Below are 15918 nucleotides of genomic sequence, written 5' to 3' on the forward strand. Positions count from 1 at the left end.
GAGGAAGAAAAAGAGGAGAGTAGAAGCCTCAGCTGGGGTGGGAGAAAGGACCGGAGCCAGGGAGGACAAGAGAGACAGAGCTAGCAAGAAACGGAGCCAGCGAGGACAAGAGAGAAACAGAGCCAGCGAGGACAAGCGAGAAACAGAGCTAGCGAGGACAAGCGAGAAACAGAGCCAGCGAGGACAAGCGAGAAACAGAGCCAGCGAGGACAAGCGAGAAACAGAGCCAGCGAGGACAAGCGAGAAACAGAGCCAGCGAGGACAAGCGAGAAACAGAGCCAGCGAGGAGGAGAGTGGAGGAGGAGATGACAAAGGGAGGGGAGGAGAGAGAGCCAGCGAGGACAAGTCCAGAAGCAGAGCTAGTCCCACCGGCCCATACGCTCACAGGTCCAGAACCCCCAGCCTGTTGAGTAGGTACACCCCGAGGACAGAGAGGAGTCTGGGAAGGAAGTGACCACAGAGGAGGAGGATGTCGATGTCACTCAGGTAACTGCCTCCTCAGCCTTCCAGAAAAACAGGGTGGTCCTGCAGACACAGAGCTGAGTGAGAGATGGAGAGGGGGAACGAGAGGGACAAGGAGAGGAAACAGGATGGACCGAGCTCAAACCACAAAGGACCGATCATACAGAAGAGAGGGAGAAACGTATGTATGGATGAAGAGATGGAGAAAAGGGAAGAAGAAATGGGTGTGGAGGACATCGGAGCGATTGAAGAGCATCTAGAAGAATGGATGACAGACAGCGCAGATAAACAGACAACAGAACTCCACAACCCAGCAATCCAAATAGCAGAGTGGAAGGTCCCAGTTCAGATGCATTCTGGGATAGTAAAGCCTCCAGTCTCCCATCCTTTGATGTCCACAACAGGTGGACATCGAAGGGTCAACAGGAAGCTGGGAGCAAGAGGAAGTGGATGTGTTTGGGGGCTTTAGCGGGGCTTGGTTCAGAGGAAGATATCAATGTCATTGGAGGAGATTTGGACCCACGCCCCTTCTATCGGATCTGTCATGTCTGCTCTGACTGAGGGGACTGCCGACACGGTAGCCTACATGGTCAAGACTGAGCAGATTATCACACTCAACTCTAATCAGAGTTTGTATTTATTTTTTTACTTCTACAGTATAAACATGCCCGCCCTATCCCTGCTTCCCTACAGAGTGACCAACCTGCTTCTCCCTCCCTGCTAGGTGACAGGAGGTATGGACAAATCTCCAAGTACAAACTCAGAGGGCTACCACACAGACAGCCATCGCAAAACAACGAGGAATGTACAGGTTTCTGCTTGATGGAGAAGCAGGAGTGTTTACGTAAAAGAAGGATTTGGGTGTTTGTGAAAGTTGGGTGATTGAGTTCATCCAAGTTACCAATTGTTAAACAGAAGAGGACGAATGGAGGTAAAACAAATAAAACAAATAAGAGGAAGTATTTGATACGTTGCTGTACCTATTTCTACCTCTCCCAGCTTATAGGGCTCTGTGCATGAGTTCTAGTTTTCAGCACATAGATTGTCAGTTTTGAATGTGTGTGTCAGTTGTTCTGTTTCTTTGTCTACATCTCACTGCCCAGACCTTTTAACACATCATTGTGTTTAGGTTTTCAATGACCCGTGTAGAAAAACGCAAGCTTTTACTAGCCTCTTGTAGAGAGGAGTTTGGGTTCATATAGCAAATGTTGTTTTTTTGGTGAGTTGCCACCAAATCGGGTTTTACACGGCTGTTAGTTTAGTTTCGCAGGAATTGAGGGCTCTGGTTGGTTGAGTGTCAATCATCACAGGCCTACCATCATCCGATTCTGCTTCTGACTGTTCTAGAATGAAATCACTTAGCCTCATGGGTCTTGTTGTCATCATTGTTCTTGCTGTTGCTTCTCATTATTACTGTTCTCCCCAGCAGTTTGACTGTTTTCAGTTTTTTAACCAGATTACGAGATTAAAGATGTTCTTAATACCTGTGTGTCCTTGTGTGAATCTATTTTAAGTGCAGCCTAAATAGCTTGAACGTCTGTAGCGGCGTTGTAGTGTCTTTAAGTGGTCAGCAGGTGGTGACGGTGATCTCTATGACTGACACAAGGGTATTCATTTTTTGTAAAACGCAACAGGTTCATTTGTGGAGTCGTTTTTCAGTTATTCCCATGTTTATTAGAGGGTTTGCCATGCAGTATGCAAGTCCTTGATTTATTATGTTAGAACCAAATATCACATCTTAAGATGCTTATTATGCTGATCATTACAAAGTTGCCTCCCGTATGGCACGTGTTATAGATTTCCTACACCAGAGGTCCCCAACAGGTCGATCGCGAGTTACCAGTAGCTCGCAGCCCACCTGAAACTACATGCAATTTTCATGTGTTCCATCGCAAACTGTCATAAACAAATCTAACAAGTATCAGACACCGCAAGCTCCCAGCTGCTATCTAATCAACATAGCTTTGACATTAATCCAGCCCTGGTTAGCCGCTATTGGGTTAAAAAGCCAAACCTAACACACTATATGCCAATTAATTTCCAGCAATATTGCCCCTGTCTGTGTGGTGCGCGCGTTTGTCTATCACTCAGTACTTTCCCCGAAACATTCTCAATTCAATGTTAACTGCAAAGTAGGCTAACCTGGCAAAAGTATATCATATGTAAGTATATCATTTGTATCTATTATTTGTTATTTGCAAACCTTGCCATAAAATGAGCAGCAGCGGTACAGAACCATCGATATACCAGCACATTAGATGGCACATTCTTCACTTGCTAAATTCGCAATTATAGGGCCAGATACACAATTAAAGGGGAATTACACAAAAACATCTACATTTGTTAATTTTCTTCCAGATGTGATTTAAGCATGGACTCAAAACATCCAATTTTGTTGTCGTGAACAATTGTAATTTTGAGAGTGAAAACCCCCCAAAATTCTAAATCCAGGAAAAATACAACAGAGAACATAATTTGGTAAAATATATAACTGAATTTGTTTGTTTTTTAAATCACAGATTTTATAGCGCTCCCCTCAAAGTTGTTTATGAACCATTATGTTACCAGGTATGTTGACAAAACAGTACACTACTTTCTCTTGTACACCAAGGACCCGGGGAAGAGAAGAATATGCCTATTTAAAAGCACAAAAAAAAAGGAATAGCTTGTGACATGTTTAATTTTTTCAAAGTGGCTCTCATGCTTGATAAGGTTGGAGACCCCTGTCCTACACTCACACACAACACACAATGATAGGACAGGCCTGAACGACTGAAGTGAACATTAGTTTATTAGGTAACCTGTGGTTCAACCTCTACACACATCACATCAGAGCTGCGCTACAGAGGCAGCCATCTTGAAACTGTTTTCTGAGGATACGTTGACCTCTCCTCTGGTTCGAGCACGGTGTGGGGCTTGGCTCCCCGCTCAGCCCAGATGACCTGGACAGAGGGGTTGGGGGGGAAGGGGGGGGTTCAGGTAGAACAGCACAGGTGTGCGGGTGCTTTAACCTGGTAAAAGACACGGTGTGTGTTATATCAGTATAGGTACGTCTGTGAGTCTCAGTCATGTCAGTATGTGTGTGCGTGTTCCTGTGCTTTTACAGTGCGATATAGTCTGTTATCGTACCTCGGCGCGGCTGTGAGTGTCAGTGGTACGTGGTGAATCGGTAGTTAGGGACGACTGCTCTTCCTGTCAGGGTAAGGCGGGGGGGGGGGGGTACTTTGGGTTTGTTGTCCGTGGGCCTCTTAGCCTCTAGCCCCCCTTAATGCTGGATACGGCGGATAGACTGGATCTGGGGGGTCTGGCAGTGGGAGCCCCAGTTCTTCCAGTGCTGGTAGTCTCCACTGTGTCTCTCACACTCCATGATGTACTGCTGGCCCCTGTAGCCGGGGAACTGGTAGCACACAAAGCTGAGGGAAAAGATAGGGAATATTAAGTAACACTGCGTTTTGGTGTCTCTGGCATGTGTATCAATGGTGTGCGCAGAGGATGAAACCACAGCTTCCACAGCTGTTTGCTCACCCGTTGTGTGTGTGTGTGTGTGTGTGTGTGTGTGTGTGTGTGTGTGTGTGTGTGTGTGTGGTGAATAATAGAGGCTAACATACGCGCCACACTGCACGTGCATGGAGCCGACCTCGGGCATGGACCAGCCCATGGCCTGCAGGGAGGGGTAGTCGTCACACAGCTCAACACTGCGACCCATAAAGTTCTCTCTCTCAAAGATCATCATACGACTGCTCATGTGGGACTGAGAGAGAGAGGACTGTTACATACACACACACAAAGATGAACATATTCCAATATTTTTGGGGGAGTTTCTCAAGGAGAAGAATGAATCTGTTTGGCCCAAAAAATGCATTGATACACATTCACATTTTCTCTCTTTCTCTCTCTCTCTCCTCTCACACTTTACTCACAGCACAATAGATGGGACGCAGGGACATGAGACGCTCCACGTGGTAGGACAGGGAGCCGCTGTAGGCGTCCCAGTGGGGGTACTCTCCTCTCTCCAGGATGAACTGCTGGCCCTGGAAATCATGGTGCTCAAAGCCCACCCAGCTAGAGGGGAGAGAGAGAGTTAAACACATTGTACTAGCATCTTAAACACACACATTGAACCAGCCACTATAAACCAAAACACCCACAGAGTCTACACATTCACTCATTTATCAGGTCGAGAGCTTCAAGATCATCTGTGTCCAAATCACCAAGGACTTAATGTGGTCCTATCACACCAGCACAGTCGCAAAGGAGCTACAGCGCCTCTTCCCACTCAGGAGATTGAAAAGATTTTGCATGGCCCCACAGATCCTCCAAAACTTCTACAGCTGCACCATTGAGAGCATCTTGCCTGGTTGCATCGCCCTCGATCGCAAGCGCTACAGAGGGTGGTGCGGATGGCCCAGTACATCACTGCGGCCGAGCTCCCTGCCATCCAGGACCTCTATAACAGGCGGTGTCAGAGGAAGGCCCGGGAAAATTGTTAAAGACCCCAGTCACCCAAGCCACAGACTGTTCTCTCTGCTTCCGCACGGCAAGCGGTACTGGAGCGCCATGTCTGGGACCAAAAGACTGCTGAACAGCTTCTACCCCCAGGCCATAAGACTGCTGAACAGCTTCTACCCCCAGGCCATAAGACTGCTGAACAGCTTCTACCCCCAGGCCATAAGACTGCTGAACAGCTTCTACCCCCAGGCCATAAGACTGCTGAACAGCTTCTACCCCCAGGCCATAAGACTGCTGAACAGCTTCTACCCCCAGGCCATAAGACTGCTGAACAGCTTCTACCCCCAGGCCATAAGACTGCTGAACAGCTTCTACCCCCAGGCCATAAGACTGCTGAACAGCTTCTACCCCCAGGCCATAAGACTGCTGAACAGCTTCTACCCCCAGGCCATAAGACTGCTGAACAGCTTCTACCCCCAGGCCATAAGACTGCTGAACAATTGTATCAAATGGCTACTGCATTGTCCCTTTTTTACACTGGCCCTCTTACAATGACTCCGCACACTCACACATGCTTACACTGACAGTCCAACACACACATACACACACACACACAAAACACACACATGCATATTGATGACATACACACACGTTCACATTCTATAGCCCCGTTATTGTTATTTATAGTGTTACTATTTTTCATTTTTATTTGCAAATGTTCTTACTTTTTAACATTGTTGGGAAAGGACTCGTAAGTAAGCAATTCACAGTACAGTCTACACACACACACACACACACACAGACACAGACACAGACACACACAGAGTACACACTTGTATTCCTCTATCCCTAATCAATCATACACACTAAACAGACGGAACAGCGTGAGACTCACGCTCCACTCTCCACTCTGATGGAGCGGATGATGTCCAGACCACACTCGTGGATGTTACAGCACTCAGAGGTGAACTCCTGACACTTGCCCTGGAAGTGCTCCTGCTCGAACACAGTCACCTACAGAGAGAGGGAGAGGGGGAAGAAATGGAAGATGAGGTAAAGAAAGGGACATTTAAGGTGACAGGGCCCATTCCACGTATGCAAAGGTGTGTGCCCCTGCATGTGTCTCAATTTAAAGGTGTGTTACCTTGAAGAAAGGAGCTATGCCCATTCCCGAGTTGACCAGGGTTTGCATCATTGGGGATCTAGTTGTTCTGTGCATCTTTACACCTAAAAGACAGGGGCAGACTTTCAGATACACAATCTCCCCAACTCTCTAACACTCGTTCACCTCAACACCAACAGTACACACATACGGAGTAAACATTTTTTTAAATTTTTTATTATTATATTCTATGTTATTCCGTAATCAAAGCTTCACACTGGTATTCAAGTGTACACGAATAAGTATAAATGTCACACCAAAACCTATTCCTTTAACACTTTAACACGTCACAAATGTCACTAAATAGTCTTGGATGAACGACCTGTCCCCTAAACTAAATGGTATACTAATAAAGCCGATCAATGAATCTATGATTAAGCAACATTATTTTGTTTTATCTAACAAGCTTGCTCCCTAGTATAGCCAGTCGTGTAAGACTAGCGATAAGACAGCACATCGTTAATTGTCCATTCAAGTTAGTAGGCTACACCCGCATACAACAGCGCAATATGGAAACCAGGATCAGTTAAACGAGTTCATACATTATGTAGCCAATCTATGCAATGTGCACTGCAGGTTAACGTGTAACAACGTTAACATGGTTAGTGCTTTTTGGTGAGTTTTAAATGAATGTGTAAAAGCGTCTTGAATAAACCCATTATAATATATCTTACTGTCCCTATAATTTTCATTAAATTCGTAACGGAGTTGGCACCTTACCTAGTTTGGCACTTATTCGTGATGAGCTCGGGAGTGGCACGCGCTTAACGCTATCTCGCGAAGAGCTTTTGAGAGATCCTGGCGCTTCAGTTTTATATGGACTGACGAGAAGCGCGCCTCTTGGAGCGCGTCCATTGTGCAGGGCCTTGGTGCGCGCACAATAACTTTTTCCCCACATGGAACACTGGACCACTGCGTGCTCCTGTTCTTGTTGGTCGTTCCATCGAAACCGCGCGACACGCCAGGTCAGCACATGTTATGGAACGCCAGTCCTTTCTGTGCTCGTCGATCGGAGTTTGCCCAGAATGGGAAAAGAACAATAGTAACCCGGTCAGTTCGTGCTGGTCAGCAGTCTGGCGTGTGGCGGTCACAAAGACCGGGATAGAAGTGGAGAATGTGGGGATTAAAGGCGGAAAAAAATGTCAGTATACACATATGCATAAAATATAAAATGGACAGGATGGAAAAGTTTAAGTATGAGAACGTTTTTGACATATCTTCAATAGTATTACTTCAGTCTCCAAACACACACACAAACAAACACATGCCTGAATCATGCCACACATCCATCCTTGATATACTGTCCATAATATCCTGGCCCCTCCAAACACAGAAACATATCAAGGCAAAAATCTAATAATTAATAAACACTGCACCACTCAACTTCACTCCTCATACTTCACCTAAATCATACTGACACCTTATAGACATTATACTATCTTAATCAAAACCCTGTAGTCTGATAATGTGAGTTCCAATAATGCATCATTTAAACAGTATTTATTAATGACGACTTCAGGCCTGAGCTCCGATTCAACTGTCTCAAAACGAATTGCGATGAGATGAGACTAGACGACCAGAAATGTTCATTTTCTAACGTAAACTGGTGACTGATTACAATCATGATCAGATGATATAGCACAATGCACATGTCCTCGTAGTGTAAATAGGGAGCCTATTCAGTAAATATCATGGACACAATTAATTAAACCAATATCCCACACAATAGCAATGTAACTGGTTATAAAAACTTCATCATTTTGTGTGCTTGCTTATAACATATACTTTTACTGTGTTCTGTCTCTATCTCTCAGATACTTGATCTGTTTGTAGTCGACCCTATCACCAGTGTTCCACTATCAACCCCCCTCCAATCCTTCTCAATGAACTATGGATCTCATTGGTCCCTGTGGCTGGCCCCCTCCCCTCTGGCTGTCCCTCTCTGATGATGCGGTGGTTCTATTGTCCCGTGGTTCTGACCTCAGCAGGTTTGTTTCTCTGTGTCTAATCCTCTTACTCTGGGCGCCAGCATATAAAAGGGCGGGGCACGCTCCGAGCCACACACACTCTCCGAGTGAGGCAGATCACACACACACACACAGGTAAGAGCAGCAGACAAACATACATCATACACATGCTGGTCGCTGCATACACAGGTAAAGGGAGGAGGGTGGGAGACAGAACAGTGTTTCATTTTGAAATCAGTAATTACAAGTAGCTAGTTATAATAGTACATGTCACATTGATAGTACACATCCCTATATTAAAACACATAGACTGTGTCCCCAACCCCATCCTTTCCCCAAATATCCCTCTGTTCCCATGATACCGTCCATTCCATTCACTCCATGCTCATCCCCCTCTCTCTCTCCCTCCAGTCATCATGTCCAGTGATAAGTCCAAGGCTGCCTCCCAGACCGACGGGAAGGCTGCCCAGAGCAAGAAGTCCGAGATGGGCACGATGTCCTACAAGGCAAGTAGCCCCCAACTGACAGGACGTCTCCTGGATCCAATCTAATGGAATACCACTGGATCACTGATACAGTCAGACATCATCAGCGTTTACGTTGTACTCATCTGTCTGTCTCTCTCCTTCTCTGCTCCCCCCCCCACCCACCCTCAGATGTTTGTGTTCGACCAGGAGAACTTCCAGGGTCGCATGGTTGAGATCAGCAACGAGTGCATGAACGTGTGTGAGATGGGCATGGACCGCGTCCGCTCCCTCCGCGTTGAGTGTGGACCGTAAGTCAACCGCTCCAGTTGCTTTAACTATATGTTAGTTGCTAGTAATGTAATATTGTCCTGCTATCTCTGTAGCTTTGTGGGATAATGGTAGAAGTGGCATCATAATTAGATATGTCAATGCGGCTGTGCAGTCATGTGACACTGCCTTTCTCTCCTGTGTAGCTTCGTGGGCTTCGAGCAGATGAACTTATGTGGTGAGCACTACATCCTAGAGAAGGGAGAGTACCCCCGTTGGGACTCTTGGAGCAACTGCCAGAAGAACGACTACCTGCTGTCCTTCAGGCCCGTCCGCATGGTGGGTACACTCCTCTCGCCTTCCACCATTCCCCTCTCTCTTTGTCATCTGTCAATTCTGTTCTCTAATTTTTCTCTCTGACTTTTCTCTCTCTCTGCTCTATAACTCTCTCTCCTGTAAAATGTCTCTCCTTTGGAAGACCTCCCTCATAATCACACACCTCTATCCTTTCCCCTCTCTCCCAGGACCCAGAGAAACACAAGATCTGCCTGTACGAGGTTGGAGAGTTCAAGGGTCGTAAGATGGAAATCATGGACGATGACGTTCCCTCTCTGTTCTCCTACGGCTTCACCGACAGGGTCGGCAGCATCATGGTCAGCTGCGGAACGTAAGTGTTGCCAGTTCACCAATTCAGCGAAAGCAATCAGTTTAATTTCACAATTAAGAACACATAGAACTAGAAAGAAAAGACTGTGGGAGAACGGCTGTTATATCAGTGACCTACGTAGTGACATCATAGGTTTTTCTCCACCCCCCCCCCCCCCCCCCCCCCCCCCCCAGCTGGGTGGGTTACCAGTTCCCTGGATACCGTGGCTCCCAGTACCTGCTGGAGAAGGGCGACTTCAAACACTTCAACGAGTACGGCGCCCGCCACCCCCAGTTCCAGTCCGTGAGGCGTATCCGTGACATGCAGTGGCACCAGCAGGGATGCTACACTATGGCCAGCAAGTGAGGCTCAGGGAAGGAGAGAAAGAGAAAGAGCAGAAGAGAGGGAGAGGGGCGGAGGAAGAGAGAGAGAGGGGGAGAGATGCCTGAGGCCTTGCCGAACCCCTGGCTGAAGCCAACCATCTGAAACAGCAAGGAAGAGGGACCGCCTGGCAAGGGAACACCTGAAAATCAGACAACCCCTCCATCACTCTCTATCTCTACTCCTCTCTTTCTCTCCTGTGGTCCGACCTTGCCCCCCCCCCCCCCCCCCATCCCACATTCCTTCTTTCCATTGCAGCACCAAAGAGGGAACGATGATGATTCTCGTCTCAGGGTATGATGTACCATGGGAAAAGGATCTTCTATATCCTCCCCCCACTTCCTGACCCTGTGTATCGCACACCCTCTCTGCTGTACAGAATCCTGGCCAACTTTTCAATAAAATGGAAAATCTTGATTTCAAAACGTTGTCTTTTGTATTGTGACCGATGACTCTCATGACCAAGATGACACTGTGTGAATAAAAGTGCTAACAGGTCATAATATGAAAATCATATCAGTACAGATTCATCAATGTTGAGGTCAAAGGTAATAAAAATACACATACCGATAAGAGAATATGCAACAACAACAAAAAAACATGAAAAATATACATAAATGAGATGTTTTGAGATGAAGTCAGAGCTGAGCACTGCAGGTCATTTTCAACTCCTCAGTCCTCTCCACTCCTGCGCATTAGGTGGTGCTCATAAATCATCAACTGTCCACCAACGAAACAGTATAGGCATTTTAATGTCATAGATTTTTCCCGGTGGAAACTTGTGGAATAGACACCGTCTGGAATGCGGTTTAAAACTCTGTTCCATCTGACTGCGCAATCTACTGTCTCATCAGCCCAGCCAGGCAATTTTTAAACTTGATCTCCACTATAAAAAATCATCAAGACATTATCTCACATTTCTTTTAGACTAACATTTAGTTTCCAACAGTGGAGATTTGTATAAACCTTGCTGTCTGTCTCTCTGACGTTTGAGAAATTGTTTCAATATTCAAATTCGATCTCCAGCTGTCCCATAGTAATGAACGTGTTGTTATGGATACAGTATATACAAAGAAATATTAGTTGAAAAAAATGTCAAATGAAACGAAGTGCAGCTAGTTTGCAGTCTTTCCAGCTTCAGTTTGAAGTTATTGTCTTAGCTGTGTTGTTGGCTAGCTCCTTTGACGTGACTGTAAGTTAGCCGTAGTTGGCTAACTAGCAAGCAACGGATAAGAACGCTGCCTGCCAGTATATCAATAGAACATGTAGAACGAACGACTGGGTCGCGTCGATAGATACAGAACAAAAAGACTGAACGACTGGTCGTGTCTCTGGCAATTGAACCCAACCAGCCGGTTTGGGTAGCAACCTTAGATTTGTGTCGCGACTATGTCTTGTGGAAGGATGAAATAGTATGAATAAATGAATCAAAATAATGTCAATCATTATTTGAAAATGTTTGTAACCCGTTGTATAAAAGTGATAATGCCCATACATCCAGCCAATCATGCAAAGACAGAGGAGGAGAAAGCAGAGTTGAAGAAGTCTGGAGGAGTGCCACGTCCAAAGTATTCCACTCTCCCTAAGCCTCAGGCTTCTTCTCAGCCCTCACAGGCTGCAGGCTCCAGGCTCCAATCCTGTGAGTAGGGAGGAGTTTGAGACAGAATCAGAGGTATAGGGGAACCAGGGCATTGAGGACTGGCTAGCCCCCCATTGAGGACGACGAGGCCCTGGGTGAGTCCCAGCATCGACAGGGCTTTGAGCCGCTCCCGTTCTGACATGCTGGGCTCAGACTCTGCGTCAGATGACAAGGAGAGGGAAGAGGACCCCACCTGGGTGCCTTTCGACCCCCAGACCTTCCAGCATGACCCAGACGCCAGTATCCTTGCTCTTCGAGGGTGTCCCCGCTGCGGCACAGGAAAAAAAAACATCATAATGTCGAAGTTAAAGAGGAAGAGGAAGAGGTAGAGGTGGTGGTGGTGTCCTACTCCTTGTCTCTGGAACCCAAAAAGAAACCCAAAGACTGTGCCTGCCAGGAGTGCGGGAAGGCCTTCAATCCCAGCACGACCGGGAAAGGCACATTCACACCCATAGCAGGGAGAAGCCGTTCCACTGCCCCTGCTGCGACAGACGCTTCAACGACAGTAGGAACATGCTTAAACACAATGCTGATCCACCACCTCTGGTTAGAATGCGGCACTGGGATCTCAGAGAGGGGGAATCTCAGCAGGTACAGGGCCCACATTCATGGCAGTATGCCCAAGTCCCAATGTGAGGACTGTGGGAAGACCTACATAGCCTGCTCTGGGCTGGCCCAGTAATTTAGGGGGTCTACAATTATGGCCAAGTTTCACCAGGTACTACCTCTAGCGATCAAACTATTGAAGATCAGTCATTTCTAATGGGGGGAGGAGACATTCAGCAATTTATCTGCAGGCCGGTGACTAGAGAGCTCGCTGGGAGAGTTCGGTGATTCCTTATGGCAAGGTATTTCTTGCAGCATAACGGGATGGGAGGATTGAGGGATGGGAAGTTTCATGAATCGAGAGAACATAATGACATTGATTATGAAAAACAGTGCATGTGAACAGAGAAAATTAGTTTTAAAAATCTATATGATAGATGAAGAGATTATATCCAGCCTATATTCTATTATACAGTACCTCGTATCAATACCTTTTCATGCTTTTGAAAAATATTTTCAGGCATTTTATTTTCTCAAGACTTTACTTGATGACAACTGGACGTGAAGGACTGAATGTATGTTAATGTTTGTCCTCCCGAAGAGAGAGCTTTCGCCGTGAGTGCCTTTCTGAGTTGAGACAGAGAGAAATGCTTTATGAAATATATGTTATAAGCAAGCACACAAAATGATGAAGTTTTTATAACCAGTTACATTGCTATTGTGTGGGATATTGGTTTAATTAATTGTGTCCATGATATTTACTGAGAGGGGGAGAGATGCCTGAGGCCTTGCCGAACCCCTGGCTGAAGCCAACCATCTGAAACAGCAAGGAAGAGGGACCGCCTGGCAAGGGAACACCTGAAAATCAGACAACCCCTCCATCACTCTCTATCTCTACTCCTCTCTTTCTCTCCTGTGGTCCGACCTTGCCCCCCCCCCCCCCCCCCCCCCCCATCCCACATTCCTTCTTTCCATTGCAGCACCAAAGAGGGAACGATGATGATTCTCGTCTCAGGGTATGATGTACCATGGGAAAAGGATCTTCTATATCCTCCCCCCACTTCCTGACCCTGTGTATCGCACACCCTCTCTGCTGTACAGAATCCTGGCCAACTTTTCAATAAAATGGAAAATCTTGATTTCAAAACGTTGTCTTTTGTATTGTGACCGATGACTCTCATGACCAAGATGACACTGTGTGAATAAAAGTGCTAACAGGTCATAATATGAAAATCATATCAGTACAGATTCATCAATGTTGAGGTCAAAGGTAATAAAAATACACATACCGATAAGAGAATATGCAACAACAACAAAAAAACATGAAAAATATACATAAATGAGATGTTTTGAGATGAAGTCAGAGCTGAGCACTGCAGGTCATTTTCAACTCCTCAGTCCTCTCCACTCCTGCGCATTAGGTGGTGCTCATAAATCATCAACTGTCCACCAACGAAACAGTATAGGCATTTTAATGTCATAGATTTTTCCCGGTGGAAACTTGTGGAATAGACACCGTCTGGAATGCGGTTTAAAACTCTGTTCCATCTGACTGCGCAATCTACTGTCTCATCAGCCCAGCCAGGCAATTTTTAAACTTGATCTCCACTATAAAAAATCATCAAGACATTATCTCACATTTCTTTTAGACTAACATTTAGTTTCCAACAGTGGAGATTTGTATAAACCTTGCTGTCTGTCTCTCTGACGTTTGAGAAATTGTTTCAATATTCAAATTCGATCTCCAGCTGTCCCATAGTAATGAACGTGTTGTTATGGATACAGTATATACAAAGAAATATTAGTTGAAAAAAATGTCAAATGAAACGAAGTGCAGCTAGTTTGCAGTCTTTCCAGCTTCAGTTTGAAGTTATTGTCTTAGCTGTGTTGTTGGCTAGCTCCTTTGACGTGACTGTAAGTTAGCCGTAGTTGGCTAACTAGCAAGCAACGGATAAGAACGCTGCCTGCCAGTATATCAATAGAACATGTAGAACGAACGACTGGGTCGCGTCGATAGATACAGAACAAAAAGACTGAACGACTGGTCGTGTCTCTGGCAATTGAACCCAACCAGCCGGTTTGGGTAGCAACCTTAGATTTGTGTCGCGACTATGTCTTGTGGAAGGATGAAATAGTATGAATAAATGAATCAAAATAATGTCAATCATTATTTGAAAATGTTTGTAACCCGTTGTATAAAAGTGATAATGCCCATACATCCAGCCAATCATGCAAAGACAGAGGAGGAGAAAGCAGAGTTGAAGAAGTCTGGAGGAGTGCCACGTCCAAAGTATTCCACTCTCCCTAAGCCTCAGGCTTCTTCTCAGCCCTCACAGGCTGCAGGCTCCAGGCTCCAATCCTGTGAGTAGGGAGGAGTTTGAGACAGAATCAGAGGTATAGGGGAACCAGGGCATTGAGGACTGGCTAGCCCCCCATTGAGGACGACGAGGCCCTGGGTGAGTCCCAGCATCGACAGGGCTTTGAGCCGCTCCCGTTCTGACATGCTGGGCTCAGACTCTGCGTCAGATGACAAGGAGAGGGAAGAGGACCCCACCTGGGTGCCTTTCGACCCCCAGACCTTCCAGCATGACCCAGACGCCAGTATCCTTGCTCTTCGAGGGTGTCCCCGCTGCGGCACAGGGAAAAAAAACATCATAATGTCGAAGTTAAAGAGGAAGAGGAAGAGGTAGAGGTGGTGGTGGTGTCCTACTCCTTGTCTCTGGAACCCAAAAAGAAACCCAAAGACTGTGCCTGCCAGGAGTGCGGGAAGGCCTTCAATCCCAGCACGACCGGGAAAGGCACATTCACACCCATAGCAGGGAGAAGCCGTTCCACTGCCCCTGCTGCGACAGACGCTTCAACGACAGTAGGAACATGCTTAAACACAATGCTGATCCACCACCTCTGGTTAGAATGCGGCACTGGGATCTCAGAGAGGGGGAATCTCAGCATGTACAGGGCCCACATTCATGGCAGTATGCCCAAGTCCCAATGTGAGGACTGTGGGAAGACCTACATAGCCTGCTCTGGGCTGGCCCAGTAATTTAGGGGGTCTACAATTATGGCCAAGTTTCACCAGGTACTACCTCTAGCGATCAAACTATTGAAGATCAGTCATTTCTAATGGGGGGAGGAGACATTCAGCAATTTATCTGCAGGCCGGTGACTAGAGAGCTCGCTGGGAGAGTTCGGTGATTCCTTATGGCAAGGTATTTCTTGCAGCATAACGGGATGGGAGGATTGAGGGATGGGAAGTTTCATGAATCGAGAGAACATAATGACATTGATTATGAAAAACAGTGCATGTGAACAGAGAAAATTAGTTTTAAAAATCTATATGATAGATGAAGAGATTATATCCAGCCTATATTCTATTATACAGTACCTCGTATCAATACCTTTTCATGCTTTTGAAAAATATTTTCAGGCATTTTATTTTCTCAAGACTTTACTTGATGACAACTGGACGTGAAGGACTGAATGTATGTTAATGTTTGTCCTCCCGAAGAGAGAGCTTTCGCCGTGAGTGCCTTTCTGAGTTGAGACAGAGAGAAATGCTTTATGAAATATATGTTATAAGCAAGCACACAAAATGATGAAGTTTTTATAACCAGTTACATTGCTATTGTGTGGGATATTGGTTTAATTAATTGTGTCCATGATATTTACTGAGAGGGGGAGAGATGCCTGAGGCCTTGCCGAACCCCTGGCTGAAGCCAACCATCTGAAACAGCAAGGAAGAGGGACCGCCTGGCAAGGGAACACCTGAAAATCAGACAACCCCTCCATCACTCTCTATCTCTACTCCTCTCTTTCTCTCCTGTGGTCCGACCTTGCCCCCCCCCCCCCCCCATCCCACATTCCTTCTTTCCATTGCAGCACCAAAGAGGGAACGATGATGATTCTCGTCTCAGGGTATGATGTACCATGGG

General features: G+C 46.2%; 2 protein-coding genes across 4 annotated transcripts; one reads left to right on the plus strand and one right to left on the minus strand.

Moving 5' to 3' along the window:
- Window positions 1-3235: 3235 nt before the first annotated feature.
- Window positions 3236-6871, minus strand: LOC110505050 (beta-crystallin A1-2-like). Its single transcript, XM_021583993.2, has 6 exons — window positions 6794-6871; window positions 6056-6138; window positions 5807-5925; window positions 4383-4524; window positions 4071-4213; window positions 3236-3875 (listed from the first exon to the last, which is right to left on the minus strand). The coding sequence occupies exons 2-6, from the start codon at window positions 6128-6130 to the stop codon at window positions 3728-3730; spliced, it is 627 nt and encodes a 208-aa protein (XP_021439668.1). The 5' UTR covers window positions 6131-6138; window positions 6794-6871; the 3' UTR covers window positions 3236-3727.
- A 1249-nt stretch (window positions 6872-8120) lies between these two features.
- On the plus strand, window positions 8121-13133 carry LOC110504157 (beta-crystallin B1-like). Of its 3 annotated transcripts, XR_005041239.1 has the most exons (7): window positions 8121-8175; window positions 8452-8546; window positions 8697-8815; window positions 8981-9113; window positions 9299-9441; window positions 9615-9870; window positions 12772-13133. XR_005041239.1 is itself a non-coding variant. In XM_036970406.1 (6 exons), exons 2-6 carry the CDS (start codon window positions 8457-8459, stop codon window positions 9784-9786), a joined length of 657 nt encoding a protein of 218 aa, XP_036826301.1. In that variant the 5' UTR covers window positions 8121-8175; window positions 8452-8456; the 3' UTR covers window positions 9787-10226. The 3 variants fall into 3 exon arrangements, 2 of the variants coding, with proteins under 2 accessions (XP_036826301.1, XP_036826302.1); XM_036970406.1 differs by lacking the exon at window positions 12772-13133 and having other exon boundaries at window positions 9615-10226; XM_036970407.1 differs by lacking the exon at window positions 12772-13133 and having other exon boundaries at window positions 8155-8170; window positions 8449-8546; window positions 9615-10226.
- Window positions 13134-15918: the final 2785 nt, after the last annotated feature.

The sequence above is a fragment of the Oncorhynchus mykiss genome, chromosome 31, assembly GCF_013265735.2.
Source record: "Oncorhynchus mykiss isolate Arlee chromosome 31, USDA_OmykA_1.1, whole genome shotgun sequence".
NCBI classification, from domain to species: domain Eukaryota; kingdom Metazoa; phylum Chordata; class Actinopteri; order Salmoniformes; family Salmonidae; genus Oncorhynchus; species Oncorhynchus mykiss.

What these genes read in the sequence shown, in the direction of transcription:
- LOC110505050 (XM_021583993.2), bottom strand. Translation starts at nt 6,130, where the DNA reads ATGCACAGAACAACTAGATCCCCAATGATGCAAACCCTGGTCAACTCG. An exon ending in GCATAGCTCCTTTCTTCAAG is followed by an intron (nt 5,926 to 6,055) that starts GTAACACACCTT and finishes CTCTCTCTGTAG; the next exon opens with GTGACTGTGTTCGAGCAGGA. An exon ending in TGCGTCCCATCTATTGTGCT is followed by an intron (nt 4,214 to 4,382) that starts GTGAGTAAAGTG and finishes TCTCTCTCTCAG; the next exon opens with TCCCACATGAGCAGTCGTAT.
- LOC110504157 (XM_036970406.1), top strand. Translation starts at nt 8,457, where the DNA reads ATGTCCAGTGATAAGTCCAAGGCTGCCTCCCAGACCGACGGGAAGGCT. An exon ending in TGGGCACGATGTCCTACAAG is followed by an intron (nt 8,547 to 8,696) that starts GCAAGTAGCCCC and finishes ACCCACCCTCAG; the next exon opens with ATGTTTGTGTTCGACCAGGA. An exon ending in CCTTCAGGCCCGTCCGCATG is followed by an intron (nt 9,114 to 9,298) that starts GTGGGTACACTC and finishes CCTCTCTCCCAG; the next exon opens with GACCCAGAGAAACACAAGAT.